The sequence below is a fragment of the Lycorma delicatula genome, chromosome 2 (genome assembly GCF_047948215.1).
Source record: "Lycorma delicatula isolate Av1 chromosome 2, ASM4794821v1, whole genome shotgun sequence".
Lineage (NCBI taxonomy): Eukaryota > Metazoa > Arthropoda > Insecta > Hemiptera > Fulgoridae > Lycorma > Lycorma delicatula.
The window spans coordinates 202,413,931-202,438,352 of NC_134456.1; the positions used below are offsets into that span (position 1 = coordinate 202,413,931).

At 25.9% G+C, this 24,422-nt stretch overlaps 1 protein-coding gene across 2 annotated transcripts in view; it reads left to right on the forward strand.

The window, feature by feature from the left end:
- Positions 1 to 9,108: 9,108 nt before the first annotated feature.
- LOC142319580 (protein Wnt-6-like) overlaps positions 9,109 to 24,422 on the forward strand; it is a 118,688-nt gene continuing 103,374 nt past the window's right edge. For both annotated transcript variants that reach the window (XM_075357032.1, XM_075357033.1), the window contains exon 1: positions 9,109 to 9,261. In XM_075357032.1, coding sequence (XP_075213147.1) covers positions 9,194 to 9,261 — 68 coding nt within the window. In that variant the 5' untranslated portion in view covers positions 9,109 to 9,193. The remainder of the gene's footprint in view (positions 9,262 to 24,422) is intronic.

Genomic DNA, 24,422 nt, shown 5'->3' on the forward strand with positions numbered 1-24,422 from the left:
TACACCTTTAATGACCTGTATTGTGTTACTACGAAGATAAGATTAGTTTCAAGTTCTTTCACTGCAAATATCTTTCCTTTTTACAAACATTACTACCCTAGCAATCTACGAATGAGTTTAATACTTTACTCCTTTCGCTAATTGTCTATAGTAACTCACCAAACAACCTCCTGCATTTTCCTACTGTCGACACTGGAATTCTTGTGACGGCACGTTGAACACAAACCTGCACTCTGTAGAACTACACGTTGACAGATAACACCGTTTTACAATTGCGCCCGACAAAATCAGCAATATGCTTATACTCGTCTCTTCAAAATTGATCTTAACTCATCTTTCCGAGATTTTTTATACCACTATCATCTTGACCTGCAGAAACAGAACCAAGTTGAAGCGTGAGAATGATCGTCCAAGTCCTTACATTTTCCCATGAATTCCTACTCTGGTCCGGTAATTCTTCTTATTTAACACCATGTTTTAGGTATGTTAGCGGGCATTATTACAAAGAACAATTGTTAAACGGACCTGGAAGCCGTAGACAAAGGATGATTTCTTTTGGTCCCTTTCAGGATTTCTTCCATTATTATATTATACTACTTTCTTATTAACTGGCAGGAATCCGTTACTCAGATCCGTTAACAATATATATATATATATATATATATACATAAAAAAATTATATATATTTATTTTATTTTCAATTTTTTTTTTATAATAAATTGGTCTAAATATTTTTCACATTTTAGATTCTGAATTAAAAATAATATATGAAGTATAATGAGGTTCTTTATTAAAGGCAGAACTCCATTAATTTGGAAAAAATTAATGAATTACTTTGTAAAATAAATGAATTTATTTTACAAACTAAAATGGATGAGTTTTACTTTTTTTCTTTTTGGGAATAAATTAAAATTTTTCGGTCTTACATTCATAAATGTAAAACTCATGGAAAGATAAGGATTTTTACTTAAAATCAGTCAACATTAACCGCATTCATTAGGTGTCGGTAACACCTAATGAAGGTTTGATAGCCAATCTAATATCCTGAAAATTCATTGTAACTCTTAGCTTAGAAATATAACATTATTTTTTAGACGGCATTACATGTAGTTAGATTAAAATTTAATAATTTTGATGACAAGTTAAGCGATCGTTTCAAGGAAACGTTTTGACATGTAACAGAATAGATTAGATAGAATGATCTTCAATGATAGAATAGATTGATCTTATTGCAAACGAAATCATTTTATTTATCCCAAGAAAATTTGTCATCTAATAAGATGAGAAAAACTTTTAATTTTATAAAACCTACATCAATTATTATATATTAGAATAATATACAAAAGATTAATAATGGTATGCCGTAAATTCATCAAGAATAGTAAAATTGTAAAAATGTTTCTTTATTTTAGTACATATCTGTTTCACCTATAAAATCACATATTACATATCAATTATATATAATAATTAATATCATAATAATAATGATTAATATCAATAATAATTAATATTGTTGAATAATTAATATTAAATATAATAATTACACATCAATTTCACTTTAAAATCACTTTAGGAAAACTTCTTTCTTTAATGGCTGCATTAAAGCAGTAGTGGTAGTAGGTTGTAAATGTTTTTCGAATACTTTTCTATGATTGAACTACAACATAAATTGTTTGATTTTACTTCCTTGTACGAAGTAAAGGAAGTAAGTATTGTGAAAGCGAAAAATTTCGGTTTTCAGATTTCAACAGAAATATCCATTTTGACTAGTTTTTGGACTTTTTCTTAACTGTAGTAATAAGCCCTCATTGAGAGCTTTTCAACAATACATCATAAGTCGTACCTATTTTCATTGGTTCCAGAGTTATAGCCAAATAAAATTTCAATTAATAAAATATTTGGATCTGACAAGGGAAGGCACATTGGTTCGAATCAGACTTCATCTCCTTTTCTTTTTTTAACTTTAAATATATTAATTTATTAATAATTATTAACCCGTGATTGTAAAAACATTTGAAAAAATAGAATTGTGAAAAAAATCAGAAGTTATTAGTGAAATAAAAGTTTATATACTTTTAAGAACGTGTTCATGTAGTTTAATAGACATTATTACATATATTTATATGTAACAGATTTGGTGAATCATCTGATTATTTAATATTAATTGAAAATTATAGTTTAAAATCGTATTATTTTTTAATTTTCTAATTTAATTTGTTTAATTTTATTTAATTTTTTCTGGAATTTCTGTTTAATTTTATCTTTTCTTTTTCCTGTTTAGCCTCCGGTAACTACCGTTTAGATAATACTTCAGAGGATGAATGAGGATGATATGTATGATTGTAAATGAAGTGTAGTCTTGTACATTCTCAGTTCGACCAATTCTGAGATGTGTGGTTAATTGAAACCCAACCATCAAAGAACACCGGCATCCACGATCTAGCATTCAAATCCATGTAAAAATAACTGGCTTTACTAACATTAAAGTTAACTACAGAGTGATTGAAAAATAAACTATCACAAGAACAACATATACACTTAGGCATACATGCCGGATCTTTAATAAATTGCAAAAAATTCTTATCTTTTAGTTCATTATTCCTCTGATATTGTCGGACAATATTCTCCTTAAGTCGGAGTTGATCATCATTCTGTTTATTTGTTTTTGTTGCCAATCATTCAATCGCTTTTTGTTTGATATAATTCTTCTGATCCTCATTTGTAGACACGTTCTCTAGTTTTCAAATTTTCTCTTTATATTCATCATCCTCTCTTAATCTTTTTATTCTTTCCTTGGTCTTAACATTTTTTCCTCTTCATATTCATCTTCTTGCAGTTTTTTAAGATATTTTTAAAAAACTTTTATTCTTCATGTTATCTTTCTTTTCCTGTATAATTGTTTCTAAATTATTTACCAAATAATCTAATAATAAAAACTGAATATTTTGTACACCATAAGGTCGAAATTAACATTTTTTTCAGTACATAGGGGTTCACTAAACAGAATAGTTGAGTTATTATTAACTTTTATTTATACGATACACCAGAAATCTGTTACGTTTGTTAATCAGCAACTCACGAAGATACGAATAATACTGATCCAGTAATACGAGTAATAAAGGAACTTTTACTCTATCCTAATATTTCATGTAAGATTGTTCAATTAATAATTGTATAAATATTTGATGTTAATAAAAACTAATATTTCAGCAATTTTATAACTTTCCACTTTATTAAAGAGTTGGAGAATCGTATTTCACTTTCAAATGAAATAAGTTTAAATGAAGTGAAGAAAAAAATGTGTATACGTAATTTAATAGGCGTACAAGGAAGTTATGTAGCGTCGATATCAGATTTTTTTAAAAAGATAATCTGCTTACTAAAATTGAAATGATTATTTCAAAAAGGTTATTACATTTTAAATGGTCTAATTCTAAGGCTACAACGATTTTTGTTAAACATTCCGTAAAAATATTCTTTTTTCTACGCCCGGTTCTGATTAAAATAAAGTACGGGGAAAATTCTTGCTTTGTTTCCTCTAAAAGAACGCGAATTTATTTTCATATTTGATCACAGCCATCTTTCGTTTACTAATCTATGTTGCGTTTAATAAAACATAATACTGTCAATTATTCTAAATTCAATTTATATTCGGTGTTTGACGTACAAATTCAAATACATGTGGGTAAACATTACCAATTACGGTCATCACATCTGTGATTAGACTTAAGTTGTTAAAATATTTTCTTTTAAAATCACACGTGTGAATACTCGATAAAAAATTCATTAACAATAGTCGTATTACACTACTTAGCTTTCCCCAGCTTAAATTTTATTTTAGTTACCGTGTCAAAACGTATTTAACCAACTCATAATATCTTCTTTTACATTTTCTATTAAGCTAGAGTTGTAAAAAAGTAAAATGTGTTTCAACCCGGAAAATGTGTTTCGGTCCCTTTTCCGTGTGCTTCTCCCATTGCCGTTGCGTTAAATTCTTCGAATGAAAATCAACTAAACCAATAATGAGTCCTACTAAATCAATAATGACGATGTTAGATTTGTGTTCTACATTATAACTTTAATAAATCTTCTGAACATTAGCGGTTTAGATAGTAAATTAACTCTTTTACTTTAGATTAATTATTTTTATTTTTTTAGTAAAATTTTTACTTTACTAATAAGAGTCTTTAATTAAAGACTTCTTTTAGTAGTTTTACTATTGCTTTCTTTTTTTGTTGTATTCGTTCATTTTTTTCACTAGACAGGATTTATAATTTAAAATCAAATGTATCTATGTTTAATGCTCACAAAAAATTATATTGTAAAATTTACGTATGATTAATAAGAAAAAAACGAAAGTGGCATAGAGTTAAACATTACTTAAAGTTAAAGATTTCATAGTAAATAGAGATGGATGCAGTCCTTCTTGTCTTCTTTTATCATCCTCATCCGTCTTATTTAGTTCATACTTTACATTTATTTACTTATTCTGTCGGCAAACAGGCTTTTTGTTAAGGCCGAACGCTACCACTTGGTAAAAACAAACAGGCTTACGTGCAATTACAATTACTTTAATGTGATACATTTATTGTGTTTTATGATGTATGAATATTGTAGCACATGAAAAATGCCAAATGCTTCCCGAATAAAATAAATTATTCAACTTTTCAAATATTACTATTCTCTTAGTATCTCTTATTATTCTCTTATTTACCTCTTTTCTTTTCTCAGCTATTCTTTTATTTTATTACTTTTGTTGAAAATTACAATTTTCAACCAGATGAGCAGTAGTTTCCATACGCTAAAAATTGTTTAACTTTCAAAATAATAAATGGATATTGGTACAATATATCATTACTAGAAATATAAATTATGCAATAGATCAGACTGAAGTTTCAGCTGTATTGTAAATTAGGAATAACATTAATTTGAGTTGACAGCTTAAAAGTTTGGTTTAGCAAATTACTTAATGAACTCTGAGACAAAACAAAATCTATTTAATATATATAAACGCAGAACCTTGCCAAAATTGTTTCCTAAATAGAATTAAAAAAAAAAAAAAATAGTTTTTATATTTTCTTTCAAATCTCTATATCCTGAATACAACGTTACTCATTAATTTTTATAAAAGTTATAAATTTAAACGAATAGATATAAAATTTAATGTTTTAAAAGTGACGTTAATTTATTTTTTCAAGTATCAGATAATGGAAGTAAATCCAAACCTCCTCAACAAATATTTTTCTATAGTGAATATAAAATTTCATTCAAACGGCAGTCTTCAAAAAATAAATTACATATTGTCTTTATTTACATGCAACAAATAAAAGGGTTCATTCATCTGTAAACAAAGGTGAAGTTAGGTTCATATTGTTGTCTACTACACTTAGCCTATAAATAACTGAACATTAGTAACTTATCTAATTTAATTAAATAAACCTTTTTTGTTTCGTATAAAAATTATCTAGACGTTTGATTATCAAGAACTGATCGACATTAAAAGTGTATTACGATTGTTAAGCAATATCATCGGATATTTTAAAGGAATTAAAAAAGATAGAAATATAAAAGAAACAAAAGAATTGTTATTATTAGAAAAATAACAATATAGAAACCACATTAAAAATTTGTTTTTCTTGTATTAATAAAATAATATAGACTCTTTCATCTAATTGTTTACAAAGACAATTATAAAAATGGAAATAGTTTTATTTTATACGTAAGGTCTAACGGTCTCTCTCTGGATTCCTAGTTAATCTACTCACGACTAACCAAGAAATGTCAACTATTAGTCAATTTCATTACTTCCCGCGGATTTTGTTGAAATAAGCAAACGATGAGTTTGGTGTCCCGGTCACTTTTATATAGTGAAAATATTGATAAGAGTAGAACTAAATAATAAAATTTAAAAACAAATACTTTTGTAAAATTGATTATTCAGTAAAATTTATAACTTTTACTAAAGAAATAATTAAAATATAAAGAAAATAAATTTTTAAAATTTCTAAAGAGAGTAAAATCTTAAAATACAGTAATAGAAAAATTATAAACTATTAAACGACTCAACGATTTTTCACTAGAGCCAAAGATATTAGAAACAATTTTAAAAAGCTTACTTTAACATTACTGAAGAAATTAGCTTTACCATTCTTCAAAATCGCTAAAGATAAGTTAAGATAAATCCTTATTCCAGTAAAAATCTCCATAATAAACAAGAATTACACAGTCTAGAAACGTACTTACTTTATTAAAATTAATAGAGATAGTTACAATTAATAGTAAGAAAATATTATGTAATAAACTTAAGGAAATTTTTAATTTCTTAACAATTTTTCCTGAAATAAATAAGATTAATGTGTAATGTAACAGAATTATTACGTTATCTTAGTTAAAAAGATGTGTGATAGTTTTCTGACGGCTGAAAAATTTTTCTAACGCTCTTTCTCGGGATAAAATTGAACTCCATACTACTTTACGGAAAAGGAGTTAAAACAAGTTATCCATGCGGAAAGTTAACTTCGTAAATATCGCATGAAAAAATTCGAAGTTTTATTAGACTATTTGTAAGTTAACCTTTTCCTTTCTGCTTGAACCACTTATCTATTTTGTATTTTTCATATTATGTTTCAGTTTTTTTTTTTTTTATAAAGGCACATGTTTTTTTTATCATAGAACTTGATTGTTGTTTTACTTATTACTTTATATTACATTTATAATTGTTTTTAAAATAATATTAGCTGGATCAAATTTTGAGATCTTATTTATGAATCTAAAAGCTTAAGTGTTCGTTATGCTATGAGGTATTTGAAATTTGTGTTTGTTTAAAGGAGAATTTGGTCTTTACTGAAGATTATTAGTGTGTTATAGATTGATGTCAATTTGTTCATGTACTTTATTCGACTCTGGTTATCATAGTTTTGTTTTTCTTATACTTTTTACGTCTCTGTATTATATTAATTTAAAATAGTTTCATATGAAACCAATTGTAGTTGTGTTCACTTTTTTAAAATCCTTTAAATTATTTAAGGATACAGTATTTGATTAATTGCTATTAATTTGTCATTATCGATTTTCTCGAGTAATTTACCTGTAAAGAAATTGATATAATATTAATTTTATTGTAATAATTAAGGATAAATTGCTAATTAAAATATTTTTAAAAATAAATATGTTGATTAAAGTTCGTCTTGTAACTTGTTTCTTTGAAGTGAACATTTTTAGATCAAATTTTCATCATATATGATTGTGTTAAATACATTAGTTCATTATTGTAGATTGTGGGGATGAAGGCCAAATATTAAAACTCGTATCTACCACAAAAAATATTGAAACACAGTTGTGTTCATCGTTGTCTGTAATGACAAGCCCATTATTTTATATTTTGGGAGGTGAAGAAACAATGATAAAATACGATATTTTATATAATACACATAAAACACAATTTTGTTTTGTGTTATATATACATAAACAAAAATTTGTGTATTTTAATACTGTGTCTTATCCTTGCTGTCTACAGTAACGTAATTTCTACTTATTTGTTTAGTAGAAACAACATCAAAGGGAATTATGTTTAATATATTATTCCATTATTGTAGGTTGTAGGGATAAATGTCGAATATTAAAATATACGTACGAACACAAAACACAATTATGTTTCCATTATTGTCTGTGGTAGGGAGTCTATGATTGTAGTTTGCAAAAATACTGACGGAAAAATATTAAAATACATAAATTTTTATGTATTACAACAATGACAATAAACACAATTTCTGATGAAGCAATTGTGTTTTATTGTACTTCTAATTAAGGGAACTTGTTCCCGAAACATGCTGTTATTCGCAAATGAAGAATTTTTAAGATCAATTAAAATCAAGGAAGTAAAAAAATATAATTTTGAAACAATTTAAGCGACATGAAGATTGAGAAAAATTAAACAAAAATTTTGTTTTATTATTTATAGACTGTTATTATTTAAATACCCTCTTTAAATAGCACTATTTGTATTATTTGGGTATTTTAAATTCATCATTGTCTTAAATATAAACTTAATGTATAATTTATCCTCACACGCGTGTTAAAACATATCACCGGTCTATAAATGTAATTTTCTTCCATTTATACTTTGAGATATGTTTCTGTATTATTTGAGCCAGTATTCCGAGATAAATAACATTTTTCTATAAAAAGAATTTTTGGCTAAGTTAAAACAATAAATGAAACCAAAATAATTAGCAGTTAGACTTAATCAACAGAATTCATAAATGTAAAAAATATACTACTTTTTTTTATTTATGACCAAAATGAGATTGTTTCTATTTAAAACTAAACAATGATTTGAAATAATGAAATTTTAAGTGTATAAAGTATATTCCTGTTTAGAACGACAAAAAATAACATTTTTTTTTAAATTACATAAATTAATAAACAAGTAAAACGCTTCTGTTTCATAAGTTAATTCTAAAACTCTTTAGATATTCCAATGATCTTTAATTTTTTACTATTCTCGGTAATATTAAGCACTTACAACAGATTAAATGAAGACATGATCCCTGTATTGAAGTCGTTAATGTCAGATCTTGTTAAATACTCGTTAATTATTCTATATAAATGGTATATTACTAAAATTCTTTAAATAAACTTAGAACTAATTTATTCTTAATTAAAATTTTCTTGTACGTTTACAGCTGTGTGTAAAATATAAAAATAAATAATATCCTAAAGATCGTCACCTAAAATACGACACTATAAATTACTTATAGTTTATTTGATTTAAATAATTTTACAAATTATCAAATTTAAATATTTTTGTTTCGACAGAAGTATGAGTCTTTAGACAATTATACCGGTTGACACACGTCACTATAATATCCCCACCCCTACGATTCCATTAGGGTTGGTGGGGGCAGATGTTGTCCCCAGTGCCAGAGCGTCTCTGAACTTGCACCCGTGCGTACCTTGCTACCCATCACCGCGGGGGCAGTATATAGGTGCCTTTCTGAGCTGAAAGCGGTCAAGTTCAAACACGATTTAAGAAGATAAATTTGAAATAATTTAAATACGTGTCGGAAAGCACGTGGTGGAGGGGTGGAAGGCTGGGAGGGGGCCTGCGGGGAGCGAAGAGCGACCAGTGCGGGTGCAGGCGGCAACCGGGCCAGATGGGGCTGCAGGCCTCCGGTAGGGGGCGCTGACCGCGATGCGCTATTCCACCGTAGCCCTACTGCTCGCTCTCCTCGGCCAGGCTCCTACTCCCGGCGCTTCCTGGTCGGTAACATAGCCTTATCATAACATATAATAACGTAGTCTAGGTTAAGGATAGGCTCAGTGAACAATGCACGCTCGACAGGAAACTATGTACCCGTATGTGGTATACATAGATATATTAATAAGCCTAGTTCAAATCTTGTTACGAAATATATATTTTAACGTAAAATATAAATTCATTTTTGCAAGAATCTGATGAAATAAATTTCTTTAATATTTATAAAATTGTATCATTATTGTTTAACGCATTTTTATTTTTTAATCCTTTAAGTTTTTAGTTAATATTTTAATATCAATCGAGTGTATTAAGTTTGTGCGTAACAAAATTGTGAACTGGAAATATTATTACATTTAGGTTAGTAGGTTACGTTTATAATATTAATTAAAATTTAATTTATAAAAAACAAAATAAATGAATTATTAAATAATTTAAAAAATTATTTTAACTTAAAAAAAAAAAATTTTTTAATAAAACTTTTTATGCTTACTTATTGACTTAAAATCAAGTTTTTCAAATTTCATTTTAAATGAACGATTTTGATCAGAATTTAAAAAAATCATAAAATAAAATTTAAAACCTGTACTAAATATATTTATTTTTTAAATTTTATTTTAATTATTAAATAAATGAAGTTAAGTGACGCAATGCATGCCAATAAAATTATTTCATTTTATCTGGGTAAAATATTTCAAACGGAATAAGTAAAATTTTTTTATTCAAATTAAATTTATCTTCTACGTAATTATTTGGCTTTTATATTTCACATTTACGCGAGTTTTGTTTTCATTTTTTATTCTTTACAATTATAATTTATATTTAAATAAAAATTTGCCGATTAAATTTCATCACACACGAGCACAAGGATACCATTACGCACGAATAGTTTTGGCGATAAGTTAATTTAATGAATACTAATAATTATTAAAGCAAAGCTACAAAAATATATTAATTTCCTTATCTCTTGCATAAATTCACGGTAGCTGTAAATAAAACTTAGTTTCACGCATTTATTATAAACTTATCCCTCGTTTTACTTGTCGTAAAGCAAGAGTATATTTTTATTTAACTGAAAAATAAAAAAGTGGATTTATAAACTGACGAAATGAAATTAAAAAAAAAAATTAATTATTATAAATATTTTTTACATGATTATTTTCTGAGAAATAATGTTTACAACTTGTTAAACAAATTGTACTACATAAAATTTTATAAAGTTTTAGATTTTTATTTTTATTACAATAATAACTAATTAATTTTTTATAATTAGTTTATTTAAGTGATTAGATAATAATAATTTGTTGTAACACAGAATTGGTTGACGTATTACACATTAAAACAATGGAAATATGCTACATAAATTATTGTCCATCCGTAAAGGCTATCTGACTTGATAAGACTACGTTTGATATTATTAAGCTAACAGCTGTTTTATGATAATTTTTAAATATTGTTGAAAGTTTTAATAGAATTTAAAATTCTATTTAAAAAAAATATATATATTTTTTAGCTTATTTCAATTTTATTTAATTATATTTTATTTTAATTTGGCTTAGGCTATAGACGGATCAATATTTTTAGTTAGGTTAGTTTCTAAATTTTTCGATTTACATCGTCTCTAAAAATATACATTTGCTTTGAAATATTCCCGAAATCATTTATTTTTGAAAAGAAGAAAGTTTATCTATCCACTTTATTTTAATTACAAAATTAACCTTCTTAATACGGTAATAATACCTTACTAACAGTTCTTTACAATTAATCTAAGTATGTTAGTCGGCCTAAATGTTAATTGTTTTAATTGCCTAGTCACTGAGTTATTTTTTATTACTGTTGCTTATTATAAAATATATATTTTTTAATTAAGATCATAATATATAAATTACGTTTACTTTAAAAACCAGAAAAAATATATACAATCGTAAAAATATTAATAGAAATTTTAATACTTTAATTTATATTTAGTGTCTTGTTCATTAAAATAAATAATCTACATATCGTAAAAAATAGCTTGTTACAAAATAAATAAAATATCGAAAAAATAAAAAAGTAAAAATTACTAAGAAAGGTAATTCTTAATTTTAAATTTATGGCGTATTTAAAGTAACAATTTTTGTTAAAAGAGAAGAACATTATGTTTACAATATGTGAAATTAAATATTAAAAAAGGACAAATATTAATTAATTTAAATATTTAAATTATTTTGACTTTTAATTTTTTTATTTTGCAATTTTTTGGCTGAACAAATAATTTACATTAAAAGCAAACATTTCTATACAATAAATCTTGTTACTAGTTTAATTGTCATTGAATAATAATAATAAATTTATTAATATACCATCTGTAAATATTGAATAAATATAGGCCTACATCTTGTTTTATTTTCTATCTAAAATAAAAAACCACACATAATTAGCCTATCTTAAATTACTTTATTTATATAGTTTTTTATCTTATAAATTTTAGTTTAATACCAAAAATCCAGTTACCTATGTAGTTTTATAAAAAATAAATTATCTGCATTTTTCACTGAAGCTTTTATGATGAGTCAAACTTTATGATGTCAACATTTATAGCCTACCGGCAAAATATTCCTTGTTGTAGACTATAAACATTAGCCTATTAGTTCATAGTACGCGTAGATAAAAAAAATAAATACTTTTTTATTGTTACAATTATGTTAACATTTTTAATAATATCTAGCATTAACGTTTTTAATAATTACTATAATATTATAGGCCTATAATAGAAATAATTTAACTAAAACTAAAAATTCTGTTGAGAATATTCATTAATTAACCTTCCTTAAAGCATGTGAAAAACCTTCATTAAACCCTCATTAAACCTTCCTTCAGTTATAGTTATTTCTAAATAATTTTTTTTTCATCAGTTTTTTTATAAGAATTCTTTTTTTTATTTGGTTTTACACTGTAAAGCATCAGATGAGACAAAATAAGTTTGAAATATTTCATCACAAATTTTGACTATGAAAATCTTTTTATTTGTCTTTTATATGTATTTTTAGAACTATAATATGGGTTATATATTTTTTTGTAATTGAAATACTAAATTTAATAATGGTTGTCAATATATAAGTTTTATTATTATAAATTATGTCTTTTGCTTGAAATTTTATACTTTATTTTGTAGATGTGAGCTAAACTGCGTTGACGAGTTAGGTTTGGTTATGTCACTTCGTCGGAAGTAATCAAGCTTTATCCATGACTAATTGGATGAACTTAATTAATTTTATTAATTGAAATTATAATTATTCTTCTGATCTATAAGTTTTTTATGTTTGATTTTAAATTCTCAAGTTCTTTTACTTTCTTCTTGATGGGATGTTATAAAACAGCTACATAGAATATCTATTTATTGTTTGAAATTTTGTAATACTTCGTTGATTATTCTTGAATGAATACAATCATTAACAATTTTCATTATTTATGTTGTCTGGTTTGCAATATTGTAGAACTAGAAAATCGATCAATATAAAAAAAAGAAAATTGTCAAGCTGATATATATTTTAATATTTCTACATACAGCCTTTCAATAACGAGGTTGATATTTAAAATCTCAGATATGTCCTAAAGCTAGAGTAAACTAAGATTTAAGTAAATCTTACAATGGTGTTTAGTAATCCAGACTAATTGAATAGCTTTAGGCCTTCTAGTAACTAAATAATAATAATATTATAAAAACGATTAATTTCAATTCATCTCAATGTATGAGATTAAGTATTTTTCTACCGTTCTACACTACTTCCTGATCCAAAAATATTCAATTAATTATTAAAAATCAAAAAGGTTACAATGGAAATTATGTGAATTATAAAATTAAAAAGGAATTACGAATATGTTACTTATAAATAACTTGATACTTCTTTAATACTGGCCGAAAAAGAATCCAAAGAAAATTTAAGAAATGTTATTAGTTTCCTGTAAACTGATAATAAACTACTACTTAGCAATGATATGTTATATACCATCATAAAATTTAGGGAACAAAAACTGTATTTACGTACGTTTCATTCAAAACTGTCATACAAGTAGATTTTTCCTTTTGCTATCATTCTTGTGTATTTATAGATTCACTACGAACAGATTTGGTTTAAATTCTTCTAGAAACAACGAGAAGACAAAGTTTATTACCAGATTTAATTTAATACTACAATTTATTTATTAAGTAAAAGATATTTAAACTTTACCTCTGCTTTGATTTAATCATTTGTTAATTGGTATTTGTAACTGAGCATATAAGTTTATAAATTTATAGGTTTTAAGAATATACATTTTATAATAATTTGTCTTTTATACTTTTTACTGTATAATAAACCGGTGTATATACTTCTAAATATTAAAGTACATTAGCATTACGTATAACAACTGTTCTTATCGTTGTGAAGAAAATAAGAGATGTCTTTGGGCTTTTACTTTATATATTTTAGAGAACTTGTAAAACAAAAAAAAAACTATATTGTAGGTCTTAAAAATAAATCGTTAAAAAACTATTTTATAATTGATTTCTCGTGTAACTTTTAAACTGAAACGAAATTTCTATTGTTTCTATAAAAATGTTTTTATTCATATAGATTATTAAACTGAACAACTACTATTTGTATACATTTACTATGGTTTTTTTTTAAAAAATAATCTGGAAAAAGTTTTGTAAAATGTAATTAAGTTATTTTTTACTATTATTTACTTCTATATTTATTCAATAATTGAGATATAATGATTGTATCACAGAAGAGAAAGACCAGTATTTACTATCTACGATCCGTAAAACATAAATGTCGTTTTCGGCAAGTCATTTTATCTCCTTTTGATACAACTTCATTATATTGCGTGAATTTAGAAAAGTCCTATTTTTTTTATACTAACAGTTTGTTTTATTAGAGTTTTGTTATTAAGGTAATTAAAAGCTTAAATCCATTGATTTCTAGCAATATCGGAATAATAATCTCAGGTAATAGTTAAACGTTTTTTTAAATGTTATTACCAATAAAAAAATTGTTGAAATTAATTGCTCATACATCTTTAACAGATTTTTTAACAAGTTTAAATGTTAAAATACAAGCGTTTCCAACAACAAACCGAGCCAACTTTTATGATAGTCCTACAGCTTTTCTAATAAATTATGAATATTTTAGTCATTTTTGCCACCATCGTTAGTAATTTATGCTACTATTCTTACATTAGAGTTAACATTTGCTGCTGGTTTTTTTTTTTAAATCTAAATTGCTTGGATCTTAATCAGTATCGACATTATATTCATATATTTCATATTAACGAAGGGTGATAAAATGCTTTTATTAGCTGTGTGCAGAGATTCAATTGTACTGCAATGTTTACTACGGTACATGACTGATTTATTAAACTACAAATGTTACTGTTCTGTAAACTACAAATGTTTACTCGACCTTGCATAAGAAAATGTCTTGCTGGTGTATAAATAAGTAACTGATTGATACATTATTTATTGTTTATGAATTTTATAAAAATAAATTTATAAAAACTTATTTTTTTCGGATATTAAGTTGTAAAGAATAACAAGTGGTAGTAAATTCAACGGCCAATGAAAGTTAAAGTATTTAACGGTATAACTTTAAAAAGAGGAAAAAATGGGGATGATATTCTCTCTGATTAAAACATACACACACACAAACACCGTGAAAGAAGAATAATATTTTATATAGATCTTATGAAATTTTTGATTACTGAAAAAACTTGATTTTGAGACTGAAAAAACATTTAGCCGATCGGCATCAAAAGCTATACATCTGATTATCCATCGCTGAATAGGTAAATTATACATTTCATTAAAATCGTCTTCCATGCACTCAAAAAATGGCCAGGGATGTGGTTTTTTATTATAAAAATTTATGATAATTCCGAGTTTATTTAAGATGGATTTCAAATGAGAATACACCACACAGATATGTTGTTTCCAGGAGCTTTAATTTTAAGAAATTGTGAAGAAATAGGGAGCACGGGACAATAAAACTTCTTTGGAATGAGAGATTTATAAAAATTATAAATCGATTCACAAAAATCTCTCTATAGATGGAACTTTTACACAGTGGATGGATTTTTAACAGTCATTTATTTATTAAACAAATTGCTTCTTGATTAGTAATAAAAAGTAAAGATATCTTTTCTATAAAAAAAAAATTATTTCTTCATTGAACATATTTACATTATTAAGTGTTTTTAAACATACGTCTATTTACATATGCATTTCCAATGATTTGCTTTTTATCTATTCTATTTTTATTATTGTGAATTTGCTGGGTAATCGGATAGTATCTCTGGTATTTTGTATAGGTCTACAGACTAATATAATCTCTCTGAAATCTAAACCTGATCCTTGATAAAGATGTTACTCACAATTGTGTTTAGGAGAGCGCTATACAGTTGTTTATGAGTCAGTAAGTAAGGAAAGTAATGTTACATAAATTGAGAACCTTCAACTTTTCCTGGACACTACCAGAATATTTTGTGATGCCAAGTTTCCATTCATAACGAATATAGTTTTTTACAATGATTGGAATTTCAATACTTTAAAAATTCACAAGTATTAATGTATGCGGTGTTAGTTCGTTTAGTTATTAATATATTAAACTTACGTTTCGAATATAATTCTTCATCATCACGTTTTAAAGAATATAAGAAATTCATAATAAATTCGTCATTCATTTTACCTATTTTAATAACCTATTAATCCATTATATTTACACACGTAACTTGGATTCTAAATTAATAATAACAACAACAATAATAATAATAAAAATAAACCAGTTTTGCATTTATTAGAAGCCCAAGCCTTCACACAAATATTATAGATATAATTATCTATAATTCTAAAATATTATACTGGTAGATTAAAATTAGTTTAATGTTTTTCTTAGCAAGACTTTTCTTGTTCCCAGTTTGTGTTTTATTGTTCCTTCCATTAAATATCAATAAGTAAACTGCATTAGATTATTTTAAAATAAATTATCGTCAGGTTTACCCTATCACAGCCCATGATTATCCTCTTCTACTTGCAAATTTGATAATCTATGTGAAAAATGTTCAAATTATATTTCAATTTTAAATGTATGATTTTAGTTTAACGTATAAGTGAAATTTTAAATTATTATAATAAAATTGTTTATTATCAGTAAATATCGTTTCAATATCATGGAAATAGAGATTTTATTTATTTATAAATAAAAATCCATTCTGTAGGAAAATGTAGCTGAATATTATACAATACATTAGCTACTTTTTTCTTTTTTTTCACTAGACATTTCTTTTCCGTTATGGTCCCTCTACTTGTTTAATATAATTTGCATAGAGAAAAATTTTAGCTTACCTTTTCAAGTGCTGTTTTAGTACTAAATTTATTATTTCAATTCAGTATTTTAAAATATCACTGACACATTAGTTAATCTAACTTTTATTTTATTGATAACTTACCATACTAAAAAAAATAATTAAAATTTTAAACACTTATAAAACTGCAATATTTCGCTAAATATATGTAATTTATACGTTAAATATAAATTTTTATTGTAAATTACGTATCAAAATTTAAATATAAAAAAATTACTACAACATAATTCATAGTTCAAAACCGCTATCGAAAATTACTTTGAGCACCCATTTACTTACGTTAATAAGTGTGATATGATTTTTTTCACAAACTTTTAAGAGCTTACACTCGCCATATCCTTCTTCTTACCAAACTATAGTTTGGAATGAAATCCATCAGACGGTTTCGTTAATTTAACCCTAGCTATTAGAGAACATTAGTAATATGGTTTTATTTTTATCTAAAACAGAAAATATGTAAAGTGCCTTTTTTTGGACTTATACGTAGGTTCTGTAGTATCGCAAAACTTCACTAACAACACCGGTACCGTTGTTAATCATTAAGTATACCATATATTGATGAAGTTCTTCAATCTTCTAGAATTTTTCTTAATTCTGTTAATTGGCCAAATAATAAGATTTACGCTCTGAATTGTTTCCGATTCATATTTTTTTTATACTAAAATACTCATATGTATATGAGTATTTTACTGAAAAAATATAGAAGTATAAATAATGAATGAAATAAAAAAATTTAATAAAAATATCTGAAATAAAATATAACCTTAATATACACTTTTTTTATCAGAAATAAACTAACTAGATGGAATTTATAACTAGCTATACAATTAATTGAATTAATTAATTAATTTAATTGTCGTGAAATAATAAATAGAACAGGGTGTAATAAATAACAGGATTCTAATTTTCTGTATAAAATAAGGTTAATTGAGAGAGAAAAAAAATACCAACACTAACCAGACACTTGTCAGCTAACATTTTTATCTTGCATCACGAAATCATCTTCCATTAGTAGAATTAAAACAGTAAAATTGATTAATAATTTAGTCCCATACGTGTACTACTACTGTTTATTTAAATTTTCTGTAATTTTTGCCTTGTATAATATTAAAATATTTTACTAAATATTTTTTAAGAACTCTAATTTATTTAGTTTTTCCCTGTGTACTGAACGTATCATCGCAATAACAAAAGATTCAATAACCTGTAGTCTACATTTAAAAAACTAATTTAAAAACATAAATGCATCCAAAATTCTACCCCAAGATTAACCTAAAGAATATAGATTAACCTTAATTATAACTTGCATCTTCATTCTGCAACGAAATAAAATAGTTTACTTGAGAAAAAAGGGCTAAAAGGTGATTTCGATTCCTTACTAAGGTCATAAAAAAAGTAAAGCTCTTGTGAGAAATTAAAATTCCTTTCCACAGACCTTTTGAAAAATTACTCATCATTGCGCATTAATACAATAGAAAACCAATTAGGGTTATTAATACTTTTTTTTTAACTTTAATCTTATTCCTTTTTCTAAATAATTGATGTTTGAACGAGACGTACTTTTTACATTTAATTCAGACTTAGATATTTTTTTTTAAAAACAGAACTACTTAAATAAATATCTACAGCTATTTTAAATAAAGATAGCTATGGCACTTACTGATAATTGTTCTTTTTATACTAAAAATATAAAAATATCAAGATTTGTAAAATGGAGATGAGGGCAAAAGAATATGGGTGCGATCAGAAATGTAAGAACAACATTATAATATAACAGATAGCTTAAATGAAAGTAAGAAAGCGATGTTTATTTTTCTTTAGCAAAAAATATTTAAGAATGTCTTTAGTAAACATCCCGTATGATCATCATGTGATAATCCTGGTAACATTATCAGAATAATTACCTGTAACATTATCGTATATATACTGAAAAATCAGAATATGATTACTCTATTAATTTTTTCAATAAAATTATTTTGGAAAATGTAGACCCAGCGTGAAGGTTAAATAATTTCTTTAATATTGCTTTCACTTAACTGAATATCTTCGATAAGACTGTCTAATAAGTAATTTTTTTGCAGAAAACATAGCTTATGATAAATTTGTCAGAATAAATTTTACTTTGTGGTACAAAAATGTATTTACTTAATAAATTATAAGTTAAACTTTTTATTGAAAATTTTAATAACATTGAAGTCTAAATTTTTTACACAAAATTTGGAATAGATTTAATACTTATAACATTTTTTATTTTGAAACAATTTACAACGATATTATTAAATCACTTTTGGGGAAAAATTTCGGTGTTAAGCACTCCACTCAATATGAACAAGAATGTTTGAAAAATTAGTTCGAATTCTTGATTTTGGAATACCAAAAGAATTTATAGATTAAAAATTAAAACATGTTCATTATTATTTTGCTCTTAAGTGAAAAAAATTAAGAAGCCAATTTTAAAAAGCAGATATAGGAAAATTTACAAAATATTTAATGAAATTGGAACTGAAGATCAAATACGACTTGCTTTTGATGGTTTTTTTTTTATTACAAGAAAATAATTAGAAGACACTCACCTAGTTCATAACATTCATGGTACCTAGATTACTTACATTTTTCCTTTTTTATCTATGACGTCTAGGTTGAGAAATAAAAGTATTCCAGATATTTTTTAGCATCAATTCCGGGACGAACAATTGTTCAATGACTCTCAGCAGATCCGTAATTCAACTGTTCGATGGAAATCAAATATCAAAGCGTGAGTAACTGTAATGATACAATTATTGATCCACTGGGTTATTCTTCCGAATTCTGTCTTTTTCCTGCCTTTCGGTTAACTAAATTTGTCCTATTTTTTACTAATAGTAACTTCTACAGCTGTTTCTACTTAATGCGGTTTTATTATTCATTGTAATACGGTTTTTTTTTAAATTTATTTTTAACCGTTATTCAGTTCATCAGTTTGACAGAGTTTCTAAAATTGCATCCGATTTTTTAAGTAAAATGTTTATTCAGCAATAGATTCAGCAATAGTAACCATATTAGCGATCAATTGTTTATTCAGTACTATACTGACAAAAAAAAATCGTATTAATACAATACAGTAAAAACAGGATCACATAATGTAGTAAATACTTTTTTTCAATAGTTCTATTTATAGTCATATCAAAAATAAAGTCATTAGCGACTTATCAGTGTTATGTAACTGTACCGGTAAATGTGTAGTCTTGCACAAACTCAGACCGACCAGTCATGAGACGAGTGGTTAATTGAAACCCAACCACCAAAGAACACCGGAATCCATGATCTAGTATTCAAATTCGAATAAAAATAACAACTACCATTATTTGGATTTGAATCTGAGAACTTCGACTTCGAAATCAGCTGATTTACGACGACAAGTTTACCACTAGACAAACCCGGTGGGTTACCTTTCTTTTAACACATATATAATAAAAAAGGATCTTTTTCTCGAATTAATTAAATTTTAAATAACGTCATAAATGAATTTAAGCTAAAATAAGGATCTAGTTTTTTAGTGAGTAGAGTATATATTCAGTTGTCCTTGATTAAAAAAATCAGGTTTTCTATTGTTTACTGCTAATAAATTTAATAAATGACGTCTTAACTACAACTACATATTATAATTTAATATTTATTAGTACCTTGTGAGTAAATAATTATAACTTAATATATAAATATCTGTATTAAATTAGTACCACTTAGTTCTATAAATTTCAAGATTAAAAGTTATAACACTTGTCTTAATATATTGTATCTATGTAATATGTAATAATCATTCTAACAAATATATTCTAAGACATGCTTATGTATAAGTAATTTCACGAACGCTTTTTCACTCATTGTACATACACGCACACGAAATAACACACACACACACACTCTCTCTCACTCTCTCTCACTCACACAAATAAGCTGAAGGAGAGCGAGAAAAAGAGGCACACAAGAATGATACTGTTCAGTTGTTTTTGTCTACTGCGCAGCGTATTTCAGCGGTTGTCAGTAAAGCGATGGTGGGAGAAGTAAATTTACATGTCCGTATTAAAATGCCGATATCTATGTACAGTCAAACAAGAAAATTGCTAGGCTAGTATATAATAAATATATATATATATATATATATATATATATATATAAAATAATTTTATTACAGCTTTTGCCCCTGGTCCCTCCTGCTGAACTTTAAACGAGAATATGTGTGTGTGTGTGTGTGTGTGTGTGTGTGTACAGACCATTCATATACGCGCGCCCGCGTACATGAATGGCCTGTAAACTCTTTCCTCATCCCAGGTTTTTCGATTAAATCGATAAATTTTATTTATTCATGCTCGTTATATAAATTTAAAAAATGCTGGTCAGCAAATGTTGCAACAATGAACATTATGAAATGATAACAACTATTTTTCGTCGCTAACATAAAAGAGAAACTTAAAAAAAATTCTTGACTTTTCTTGAAGTTACCCCATTAAAAAAAAAAAATGAAATCTCCAGTCTATTCATATATTTCAAAAATTTATATTTAACAAAATTTAGGACTGTTACTTTCTTGCGATAGCACCTTCACGGTTCATTCTGGCTCATCAGAAAGAAAGAAAGTTCTCCGATAACCAACATTATATCATACTTAGCTTTGCAGATCCCCGTATTCTCATTATTGAACCTAACGGAACCGGCTCACATTTATTTTAGGAGGATAAATACAAATACTGTCTACATTTATATCGAACAAAATAGGGAGAAGAAATCAAGAATAAGGAAAAGTATTGACTTGTAAGAAAAGACTATCTACTCAGAACAAGAAAAATAGCCCTACTCAAATGATGTGGGCGCCAATTCTAGCCATAGGATTTATTAACGTGGGCACATCCTGAGTCAATCTTACAGTTATCAGAAATTAAACAAAACCCCTGAGCCTCTTGGCTCGGCCATAGTAAAGGTACACCTTCGCTCATTCACGTATTTTGTGGTTATGAACTTAATTTGTCTGAACTGCTATTCGTCTACCGGCTTTGTTGCCGGCTTTGACATGTACAAACAAACAACTGCTTTGTTGCTATAGTGTAGAAATTCAATTTTTGTAATTGTTTTTAATCGTTTTTGTAATAGTAATAATCTTTTCATTATTATGAGGAATTATTGTTTTTAGTTTTTCCCAAATGTTCGTACCGGAGCTAAGATTATTTCCAAAACAAAAACTTTCTAATAAAAACCCTTTGTTTTTGTGCGAGTTCTTCTATTACAGTAACTTAAGGTGACATTCTTGGTATGTTCATTAGCTAGTAATAAATCCAAACAATATTGGAAAAATTCTACCAGACCTTGTTTGATTTCTATGATCTAGGTGAAACGGTTTGTTGTAGGTTACTTAGTCTATTGACATTTTATTTTTTCCTTCAATTTTCAGGATACTTTCCTTGACATTGAAAGATATGAATTAAGATAATCACCGTATTATGTTAAAATTCGGCCGAACCGACTGGCCATTTATAAAAAGATTTTACAAATTGGAATATCGGTTTCAAGTATAGTTACGTTCATCTGCATCCACTTATTCATAAACCATATTAAAAGATCTGACCAGAAAGATTTGTCTAAAACCGGTATGTAGATACGGTAATTAAATCCTTATTATGAAGAATAGGTTTGAGACGAGAGTTAATCCCCAGGATAGTTCGAGTATTAAAATAATAATCCACCTTTTATGGTTTATAAATCACGTTATTAAATACGTTTAATATTATATACTTACTATTTGTTTGTATAAATTTATCGTCGTATTATGTATTTAAAGTGTTATATGCAATAAGTTGTAGGTGGCCTGATGGCTTCGGAAAATAGCCTTTCTCAAAAATAAAACTTAGCTAATATACATTCCCATATAAATATACTAAATCCATCAATTTTCCTATGACCTTGTAATTGATGTTTTCGCTAGTGAGATTGTACACCACAGCAGTGAACATCACTACTATCAGAAAAGTCAACCCTCATAAGTGCCTTTTCACATTCAAATCATTCTTTATGTGCTCATAGAGAAAACTAAACTGTATAGTTTAAAACAGCAAGTTAATTAATTTATTCCTTTCAGTTATTAAAAAAAAAACACGGATTATATACCCTGCTTTCACACAAACAGAAAATTTTTTTCGGTACTCCAATTCGGAATATTTTTTATTTACTTTTATTTCATGACAAAAACTAACGTAAAAACGTTATAAAGGCAAAGAATAGTAAGAGATAAATTACAGTGTCATGTTACTCGTATTATTAAATATTGATAATTTGATAAGTTGAAAAAGTTTAAAATTAAAGCCTATTTTTTTAAAAACATTTATTTAAAAAAAAATAGAAGAAAAAAATGTTTGTGAAAAGAACTTACGAATATACATGTAAATATGTAAGATATTGATTAGTATGTTATGACAGTCATGACTGGATTTCCTTACTTAGTTAATAAAAAGGAAAGATAAAAGTTGTACAGGAAACAAAGATTACCATGCAATAAGAAAAATGTTACTTTAAGTTGTAGAGTGATATAGAATAATATGTTGAGATTAACTGATTACATCAGAATAATAAGAATTGCCAAGAATATTTAATTATTCATTTGAAAACATAATAAACCAAGTATTAGCAAGGTTTAGTTTGTTTTTTTTTTACATCTGTTTGTTACGTTTTTACTTCGCTTAAGGAGAGAAAAGATTTTTAACAACTTTTATGTATATATGTGTCTATAATACATTGCAACTCCAAAACGACTGCACCAGGTTTCATAGATATGGTCTCATTAAAAATATTTTTCTTAGATCTGTGTGGGATAATGGTATAAAAGTGTTTGAATAATGTTTGTAATAATCATTTAATGTCACAAAATCACAGTTGTTATTTTCTTATTAAAGATTAACGAATCCAAAAATCAAAATATTATTTTTATTTCTTTATAATAAATTGATTTACTTTATAGTTAGGTTGCAGAGATGGATTAGAATTAACCCAATTTCAGTAGGATTTTTCACTACTATTTATACTGTTATAAAAGTTGTTTTTTTGTTTTTGTCTTTTTTTTAATTACAGTTTTATATATAAATCCTCTTGAATAATTAATTACATTCTTCTATATAAATTTGTAATATATAAGCTAATAAAAAAATGATTTTTTAATTAACGAAATATATTCATCACGGTTTAATGATTGGATAAATCTTCGTTTTTATAATGACTTTACTCCTAATATTAATTATTATTAAGGTCATTTTAATAATCTGTCGGATAATAACCGATTAAAACGAGTGTAAAATATATTATAGTGTAGAGTGTAAGACTGGTGATGCGTGTGCAAATGCATCACACTTATTATTTTGTTATGCTAATTTGCTATAGAACATTCATTTTTGCAGTTGTAACTATCTATCTGAATTAAAATTAATTGAGATAGATTTTTTTATTTAATATTATTCTTTAACCTGAATCTAATTTAACTTTATTCTCTGTCAGACTAAACTGTAACAATAATCAGAATGTAGACAACAAATTTACTAAATGAAAAAAATAATTTAGTATCTCTTCAATATAAGGAAACGTTTTTTTCTCTATTCAATATTTGTTTTGAGTTTAACACAGTTTTTTTAATTTATATTTTCGTCATTCATAATTTTTCTGTTCTTTACAATGTTAAAGAAATTTTTTTCTTTGAATTTTTAGAAGTTCTAGTTTTCTGTTGATGGATAATATTGATAGTTTTCTATTGATGCTATAATCGTAACTA